Source organism: Styela clava, chromosome 2 (assembly GCF_964204865.1).
Source record: "Styela clava chromosome 2, kaStyClav1.hap1.2, whole genome shotgun sequence".
Taxonomy (NCBI): domain Eukaryota; kingdom Metazoa; phylum Chordata; class Ascidiacea; order Stolidobranchia; family Styelidae; genus Styela; species Styela clava.
In genome coordinates this window covers 12949953-12959787 of record NC_135251.1, presented here as the reverse complement: position 1 = coordinate 12959787, position 9835 = coordinate 12949953, and the positions used below count along the sequence as shown (strand labels likewise).

The window sequence follows — 9835 nt, the reverse complement described above, 5'->3', positions numbered from 1 at the left end:
AGAAGCAAAGGTGTTTACTAGATACCATTAGGGCATTAGCGATGACTATATTCATTTGAAGTTAAATGACTGCGCATTGACTGTAATGCATCTCATCCCTTTACTTTAGTTTATTAGCTTTTTATTAATAAACGTGGGAAATAAAATATTTGGAGGAAACTGATTAAAAGCTAACTACGTATTCTTGATGAAAGTGATATTAAAAATGTTATTTTTCTGTGTAAAAAAAGGCATTGAAAAGTTGTTTAAAGCAGATAACTGCTTATGACTGAAGCGCGTAAAGATAAGTTGCAAACTATAAATCATGACAAAGCGACCTCTCGACATCTTCAAAGATGGTAGGTAAGGCTTAACCTTACAGCTGTATGCTAAAGGTCTGCAAATGGTTGATTTATCGCATTTCATAAACAAAATCACTGCTGAGGATGCCACTGCAGGTGCCGTACGCTTCTCCTTCAACAGTCCATTTTGTGGCCAGTGCTCCCAACCGTCTAATTCCACGTTGATCTAATTCAATTTTATAAACTATGAACATTTTGCATCCTGGCTACTTATTCAACCGAATTAAAACTAAAATAATTTATATTATTCTACTCTACTACGGAAGAAATAGGTAGCCTTGTCAAATTTATAAAGGCTTTAATATTACGTTATATTTTAATGATAAACTATAAACACTCAGCACCGCTGAACTTGTTTTCCGTTTCTTCCTGACTGACCGTGTTACGATATTGCGGTATATCATTACGCGACAGCTGATTCCGATAGCATGTGATTATAAGCCACCTGCCAAATATTATATTTGGTATATCATATTCGTGAATAATGAAAAAAAAACTATCTTGTTTTCTCGCTTGCTCACTACGTATAAGGTTATTGATTAAGGATTATCCGAGGCCGACATAACGCCTGTCGAAACTGTGTCAGCGCTATCCAGAAAAATAAAGTTGAAGATTTTGTCCAAAAGTGGTATTTACAGACCTTTTTTTTAAAAAGAAATGACCTGAAAATCCTAGGCTATTTTAGCTGCAGCTTCCACAAAAAATAGCAGAAAAGATTGCAATCCGGATATGTGTCAAAGAATGTTAATTGACTCCATTTATCGTTTTTGATTGGATTCGAGACGTTTTTGCGTTAAGCTTGCTGGAAAATCAGATGTCAGGTTGTTGAATTATTATATTTTGAATACAAAATACATGTTTTTTTATCGATTCTAAAATTTAAATACTAAAATTCTGTTTGGCATTGGAATTTATTTGGCACAAAAAATAAATAAAACATTATTCAAAAATATAATGACTCGATTCTAAAATCGGCATAAATACTGAAATACCAAGAAATACAACACGCTTCTGCCCTATTGAGTGATGATATCATATAATACTGTAATAAAATGAATTGGGGAACAGTTAAGTTTAGGAGGAAAATGTGCGGTTTCTTATACTTATAAAAGTTATCAGTATGCAATGGTATGGTTTGTACATTTGATAAATTATTGGTGAATGGTGATATTTTTATGTATTTGAAAGCAAGATGTTTCCTACAGCTATTTACTTATTTAGCAATACACAATCTAGAATTCCAGACCCAGAGTTAAATATTTAAAATCAACTTCATTTATGTATAAGGTATGATATGTGGGGTAAATTCTGATGATTACCATAATTGGACGGAAGAGGTCGTCAGAAGTCTATTACATTTAATTTATCTACCTAAATTTTGTTATATTTTGTGTAAGTTGTCCACAGATCCCTTAAAAAGCATTCGCCCGATTCTGAATCGTGTTTTTTGTATTCTTGTAGTAATATTTTTTATTTTTTTTGGTGGGCGGGCGCGTACTTTTACGTTTTTTAACTTTATTTTGTGTTATGCTCGCCTTCCAGGTATCTCTGCATTTTGTTTGTTTGTCCAGTTTTTGTGTTGTTTTGTTTTTATGTCAGAGTACCGAAATAAATGATTGATGCAGGTGGTATGCGCTCAAAGGTGATAGTATACCGGTATGGTATTTTATAGGTCAGCAAAAATGTGGATCCTACAAGTTTCAGAGTTTTGGTGTAATACTTTGGTGTCACAGTGCTATAAAGCATGATGATTTGGATTTGAAAAAAAACTTAAAAATCATTTCAACAGACCTTATCATGATTGCATTTTTGCCATAAGATGAGGGTGTTATAATAAAAGAGTACCGGTACATTTTAATGGAGTGTGATAACCATTGTTACATGTCTGCATGTCATTGGTTGTCCAAATTCTGAAATAAAATTAAAATTAAAGAATAAAATGATATCCTGGGATGAAGGAAGGAAAAAATATATTTGATTTGGTGCAAGGAGATATTAAGAAGTATTATTAAAGAAAGGAAATTGCCCAGCATGCTACTTATGTACTTAACAAAAAGCATTGTCTGTATTGTTACCAGTAGCTGCATCTGAATGTAATTTACTATTTCAACCTAAATCGCTGTGTTTAATTAATCATGACAATGGGATTGAATGGTGTGCTAATTATTAAATCAGTTCATTGTTCTATATTGAATCCGGGTGAGGTATCCTGTGGAGTTGTTCAAATTGGCATCTGGTGTTTGATAATCTTGGGAGTTTTTTTGACAGTTCTTCCCATCCGAATATTTTTATGAATAATAAATAGTTCAATAATATAAATAATCCCTTCTATGGAAGAATAATATGTTCAAACAGAGAATTTAGCTACTGTATATTACTTAAGTTTAGGACAAAATTGTAACTTTGATTTTTTGATGTTAATTGTTAGGGGATTTTAAACTTTTGGTGCACATACTGCATTGAATTCTTGTTCAAAACTTTTACTAACAAATGGAATGAAGATATTTTCTTTATTTCTACTGGTTTATTTTGAATTTGGGCTCGCTTAGAACAAGTTGTTCAATGTAGCATCATGGTACATAGTTCGAATTTAGCTTCTGATGCATAGCACCGTATTAAGTTTCACTCTTATATATATATTTGCTTTCACATTTTCGCAGATTTTTCTGTAATAGATTTAAATAAAAATTAGATTTAATAAAAATGCCTTCTAAAAAAAAGAAATATAATTCAAGATTCCCACCGGTGAGATATTGCTTTTGTATTTATTTAAATAAACTGGAATAATAATACTATGATTTTAGGTAATATACTTTGATATGTCTTATAGAGTTCTAATTATTCACTTCAAAGTCACATTATTTATTCTTAATATTTCAATTTAAAAAATATTTTACTTTGCATTTTAATTTCTTGTTTTTTATTGTTTGTAAAAAGCATGGTCTCGTCAGCAGTTTCTCAAAGATAAAAACTTATCTTGAGCTAAATTACTGACTAAAACTATGAAGTTTGCCAGAACCCAACACTTTCACATTAAGAACAGGGAACAAATTAAAATGGCATTTACTATACAGCTTTGCAGAGTTGTATGAGGCTCTGTCTAACTCTAATACATCCAATCCGGTAGTCTTAACTTTTTATTAATGTTCCAGGCTCGCATCAAAAAAATAATGCAAACAGATGAAGAAATAGGGAAAGTTGCAGCTGCAGTACCAGTTCTTATATGTATCTTTTGAAAATTTTATTTTTCTATCTTGTTTATGAGTAGAGGGTTGGACGTGATATCACTTCATTTTATGGCGCGGCGATGTGGCTCAACGGGCTAAGCGTTAGGAATACGCTCGCCACCGCACCTCTAATTACTCTGCGTGGGTTCGCAGGTTCGAATCCCATGCAGGGATGGTTATGTGCGAGAGGATTGCTGGACTCCTCGTCGTCGTTGGGTGGTTCACGTAACCGCTGGTCGGTTCGCCATGGTTCGCCATATGGATAAGCCGTCTTATCGGCTTTCCTCTCCCCCGGGATAAATATGTAAATCCTATCCTATGCTATGTTGGTGAAGTTGCTATGTCTTTGGTTATTCTATGTCAGTTATGTATAGCCCTCCTGTTGCAAAAAGGATGCATCTGACTAAAATCCGTGGTTTCAATCTCATTTCCCATAATGCATTAATAGTTAGTAATAAATAGTTTTCATAGTGACACACTAATTGTAGTGAGAACATTTCATATACGATTATTCATCTTGCGTATCTCTTTATCCGCATTTAGGATACCTCTAATGTTTTATGTTCTTCCTTAATGATTCAATACAGCTAAATGCTTGGAAATGTTCCTAGCTTCCTTACTGGCGAAGGCAGGTGAAGTCACAAAATCAAAACGAGCAAAAACAATGTCAAGGTCTCACTTGTAAGTGACGATTTATAACTCATTTTTCCTAATTTCTATCGTGTTTTGAATAGAAAACCACTTTGTAGGATTTCTGTATTGCTATCATAGTTCAAATTTATCTCATTCTCATTTAGAAAACAATGCATCATGTCAGAAACAATGTTCGATTTTTTGAAAGATCATGTAGCCAATATACCTGATGTACAAAATGAAGATGAAGCTTCCGGGAGTATGGGTCTTTCCATGGAAAGAGAACCAGCGAAGAAAGTGGTTCGGAAAAGGTATGCATACGTTGTTCATGTAACCAGGAATATATAAAGGAAAATAAACTTGAAAACTACAACTATTCAAATAAATTTTCGTATTTTCAATAGGTACAATTTTGATTCCATACAGTAACTGACTTAAATGATTTATGGCTTTTTTATAACTTATTATGTCATATTACTACTAATACAATAATTTCCTTTCTAGGAGTTCTTCTAAAGTTAAGAAAACACCAAAAAAACGACTAAAGCTAGGACATTCAAATAATTATAGCGAAGACGAGGTTTGTGTTTTAAAATACATTTACTGTAACTGCAAACTACTCAAATATTTTTATCCTCTTGGCATGTACTATTGTTTATATATTTTTTGTCTTCATATTTTTGAATAACAACCTAGATAAGCAACAAAGCTAAGTTAAGGAAATAGTGACTCCAACTTCGGGCCATAAAAATTCAGACTCCACACTTAACTCCTTTAGTAGACTGTTAATTTAAATTCCTCAAAATCAGACAAGTTTCATTTATTCGAAATTAAAGGCGAAAAAGTATTCTGGAATCTCTCACTAAGTGAATAATATGCAAAAATGTCAACTTGAAATCAAATATTATTGTTATTAGAGACATGACATTTTTATTCGCTTTTAATCTGACTATCCGTAGTGTCCATAATAATGACTAAATCCTAATATACACCATATTTATGTATACTAATTTGCTATCAATATTGTACATCTGTGTGAAGAGGAGACATTTAACAAACTTAACTTGACTTTAAGACTGATTCCGGTAATGATGCGAGTGAGAACGAGTCCGGAAACGAAGAAAGTGATGCACAATTGTCATCTTCATTTTCATCACCTGGTCTACTCAGTCCATCAATTCAAAGTAAATTAGAAATGCAAAGGTATGAACTGTGTGTTAATAATGATGCTCTGTGTGTTACTTCTAAGTAAAATAGTACGACATATTGTAGGTACTTGCTATGGCTTGGCAGTTGTGCATTGCGCTAAGCGTCACTCTTTCCATTGCACCTGTGCGAGAGGATAGCTGTAATGGTCTTGTGTAAGAGGATTTTTAGGATTCTCGTTAACACTGTATGGCTCACATAAATCAATAATTAAGTTTGCTAACCAGAATAGCATCCGGCATTGTGCCATGGTTCTTTATATAATTAGATTGTCTCCCCTGTTTTGGGACATATATAAAGATTCTTTAATATGCTTGACAAATCTGTGTGATACGGTAATACGACCTGGGTGAGATGGTGGGTGAAGAGTGAACCCAATATCTTTCACCGCAGCCTTCAGGGGGTCGCAAAACTTTTTAATATATTGGATAGGGTCGCAAGCTTAAAAGTTTGGGAAGCCCTGCTCTAGCTAGGTGCCAGTGGTTTCCTATACTTTCATTGTTACAGCTCCCCCTTTAAAGACTCATGCAACATGTCTAATTATTAAAAAGCCAACAGAGCCTGAATGAATTGCAAATAAGTCAAACAAACAAATGACAGTCAATTTAATATTAATCATGTAGTTATTTCAAATGGTGACTGATGAAGGTTCTCGCTCGTCATCCCAAAAGAACTGCTTTTTGGCCCCTAAGAGGAGTCAAGGGCTCATTAATTAAGATACCCTGCTCTATTACATTTATTAAAACCTCAACAGTTTTGTGAATTATTTAATCATTTCTATATCCATGTTGAATTATTTTCATTATTTCAGCACTTCTTCACTACACAATCAATTTGAAGCTGATCAGGTAACAACTGGACCTGAACGCAAACCATCTATTCACATCCCACTTGATGTATTGTTGTCTAGTGATGCTTTACCTTCTACGGTGAATGTCAACCAACCTGTAAAAATTGAAGCCTCGTCTGATACAAATAAAGAACCGAGTGACAATAAAAAATTCACTGATCTTGAAAATAACGAAACAGCAGACAAACCAGCACAATCAATGGATACATCATTACCACAAGAAAACAATAGGCATGAAAAACAACACGATTCTTCTGTCAGACAAGGGGTTATCGTCGCAAACACAGCAGTATATTCACAGTCTACTGCAGCTGTAGGCAGTGCTAATATTCGAGATACGCAATGTGCAAATCAGAAGCCAATACAAGCGAGTTCTAATGAAGTAAAAAGTTTAGAGGAAAGTGAGTCAAATACAAGCACAGGCAGAAACAAACAAAACATAGACGATTTTGGCGATTCTAACAAGCCTTCTCAAGACAATGTTCCTCCAGTGATTCCAAAACCGGGTGGCATGTTATCTTTTCTTTACAGTTCCGCACCTATGCCTCTACCACAATTACCGGCTACGACCACTGTTTCGAAGGGACCGTCTTTGACGCCCCAAGTCAAATATGCATACTCCCCACTTACGCAACACAGATTGCCAGAACCTTCTGCTGGCCTAAGACAACCTCTTTTGTATCCTGATACTCGTCCACCTCTAAATAACCAGCTGAGCCTGGAAAAAACACAGCACGGTGCGGCAGCGCTAATAAAACAAGAACTTTCATCTGGGCCCCCAGATTTTCAACGTGCACCTAATCCTTATACTTACCCATATGTTCCGTATAATCCAACCACAACGCAGAGACATTACTTAGGATATACGCAATCCATCCTGACGCCACCGAGCCACCATTTAGGCATAAATTCACACTTAGCAGCTCATCCTAGCTTGCATCAAGCAAAGCCTAATTCTAGAGCAAAAAGTGATGATGATGATTACGATGCTTAGGTTATTTTATGAAAAACATGAAGTCGATCAGTGGCATGAGTTCCAGATGCATTCTGTATTACTAATTTCTATCCCGTTTGTGAACTATTTTATTCAGATATTCTATTTCTACATTGGAAAGGATTGTTTTACTAGGGGAAGGGGGATTAAAGCTGATGAACATGCATAATTATAAGGTGAACCACTGCCTCTGGTTTGGTTGTGTCTGAGGTGATGTATGGGGATAGGTAACCAGATCAACGAATAGATATTTGCATGGTCCATGGAGTGGTTACTCGAGTTGTACTGTAACCATCCATTCCAGTAATCCTTGTAAATTATCCATTTGAAGGCTTCAGGCAATCAAGATAATATGTTCATCATGGTTATTATATAAGCATATGCTGATCCAATGTTTATTGGAGCTAACTATGATGTTACAATCTTTTATAAAAACATAATTCGTTGTAATTCTGGCATCAATTTTCTTTGATTACTCAAATCTAATGTTCAATAAATATTCCATTTCTTTTTATGATAATTCTACTGCTGTACGACTAATTTTCTGATTTGAAGTACACAGTAAATGAAATTCAACCTATCAGATATTTTTTGTCTGTTTCTTTGTGACTGAAAAACAGTTTTGGCAACTAATATTACAGTTCCTATTATTATTGTTGAATGAAATATTATACACCATAGTTTTTACCAGTGTGCAAATCTTATTGAAGAATCGTAGTTAATATCAAAAAAAAATTTCGTCTAGTGAGATTTCATATATTGAAACACTTGAACCTAGATTAATGATCATGTCGTAATTATTCTTTTTCATCGAAATGATTTCATTTACAAGATGATTTTCTATCTGTCCGCTGCTCAGATTTTGCGCGAACAAGCTGGTAGTCCTTAGTTTGTTCCTAACACATTTGAACTATTATGACCATTTTGATAGACTCACCTCGGCACATTTTCTTACAGTCCTAGAATCCGAATCATTTGTTTATGCAAATAGATGTCTGCTCATGTAGGATATATAGGGTTCATTCTTGGCACTTTGTGTCGAGTGTGCTACTGAAATGATGTATTAGACTGGAGCTGTGCACCATGTTTGTTGAAAAGGTGCAAAAATATCAAAATTCTGGATGAAGTATGTGGTTGGGATACCCAAATACTGTATTCACAAAAACCATTTTATCACCTGTTGTGCTAAGTATGAATTCATCAATCATGTCATACCACCCATTCATTATAAAACTATGGTCTGTACATTTCAACATGATCCCGAGTACCTGTACCTATTATTCAACCGACAAATCTTGATGGTGGAGGAAGCCGTAACCGACCAGCGGTTGCGTGAACCACCCTACGGCGGCGAGGAGTCAAGCAATCCTCTGGCACGTGACCATCCCCGAACGGGGTGCGAACCCACACAGAGTAATCAGAGGTGCGGTGGCGAGTGTATTCCTAACGCTTAGCACGATGAGCCACACTGCCGCGCCGTCATATATTATCCTCGTATATAATATGGTAGTCCCTTCATTTAAGTTTGCCTCGCTTTTAACCTTCGCGTTGCTTTGTAGCTACCTAAGTTCGATTGCGTCAGATTGTGTTCCAAAGTTAACCACGTGCTTATTGGCAATTAAAGACGTGAAAGGCGCAGAAGATGGATAGTATATAACAGAGGTGCGGGAACTTGCGATATGTAAGACCGGAGATAACAGTGTGCACGGTATGTATTATTATTGGACAGTCTTGGGTACGAAGCGACCGCAAACCTTGACGATCGTATCAGTATAAGTTTATTTTTATTTTTCCGAAACGAAAAAACACGCAAAACAGCACAATGAACACACATTGATTGGGGAAAATGAAAAAAAAACTTCATCTAGGTTAAGAAATACAAAATCATGTTTAGATATTTTATTTCTGTAGAGCATGAAGTACTGACACAAATGATTACAGAAAGATCAATTAAGAACAAAGCGACGTGTACATAATACCTTTTGTCAACATGTCAGTTTGTATTGGAAATTTTGACGCTGGTCAGATGATACGAACCTGCAAACCCACGTAGGGTAATTAGAGGTGCGGTGGCGAGCGTATTCCTAACGCTTAGCACGATGAGCCACATCGACGCGCATCTTAGGATTTATAGGATAGGATTTACATGTTTATCCTGGGGAGAGAGGAAAGCCGATAAGACGCCTTAACCATATGGCGAACCACGGCCTCTCGTCCAGTCACCATTCCAAGTCGGGTATGGGATTAGTTCTATATTGTTTTGTTTTCGGAAGCATGGACTTGGTGGTAGAGGAAGCCGTAACCGACCAGCGGTTACGTGAACCACCCAACGACGGCGAGGAGTCCAGCAATCCTCTCGCACATAATCATCCCTGCATGGGATTCGAACCTGCGAACCCACGCAAAGTAATTAGAGGTGCGGTGGCGAGCGTATTCCTAGCGCTTAGCCCGTTGAGCCACACCGCCGCGCCGCGCCGAGCCATCTTATTAGTCAATCATCATCATTAGTCATCGTATCCGTCAATCACAAATATGTAAGTATAAATTTGGTTTGTGATTGGCACCAGACTAAAGGGTAGAGCTA

General features: G+C 35.9%; 1 protein-coding gene across 1 annotated transcript; it reads left to right on the top strand.

Moving 5' to 3' along the window:
* The first annotated feature begins 2969 nt into the window (after window positions 1-2969).
* On the top strand, window positions 2970-7999 carry LOC120336489 (uncharacterized). The gene is made up of 7 exons (XM_039404179.2): window positions 2970-3086; window positions 3494-3566; window positions 4156-4249; window positions 4366-4512; window positions 4706-4781; window positions 5277-5404; window positions 6219-7999. Exons 1-7 carry the CDS (start codon window positions 3045-3047, stop codon window positions 7249-7251), a joined length of 1593 nt encoding a protein of 530 aa, XP_039260113.2. The 5' UTR covers window positions 2970-3044; the 3' UTR covers window positions 7252-7999.
* The last annotated feature ends 1836 nt before the right edge of the window (window positions 8000-9835 follow it).

Bases quoted from the DNA above. Each gene is read 5' to 3' on its own strand.
- LOC120336489 (XM_039404179.2), top strand. From the start codon at position 3,045: ATGCCTTCTAAAAAAAAGAAATATAATTCAAGATTCCCACCG. The intron at 3,087-3,493 runs GTGAGATATTGC...TTAATGTTCCAG, and splicing joins ATAATTCAAGATTCCCACCG to GCTCGCATCAAAAAAATAAT. The intron at 3,567-4,155 runs GTATCTTTTGAA...GATTCAATACAG, and splicing joins TGCAGTACCAGTTCTTATAT to CTAAATGCTTGGAAATGTTC.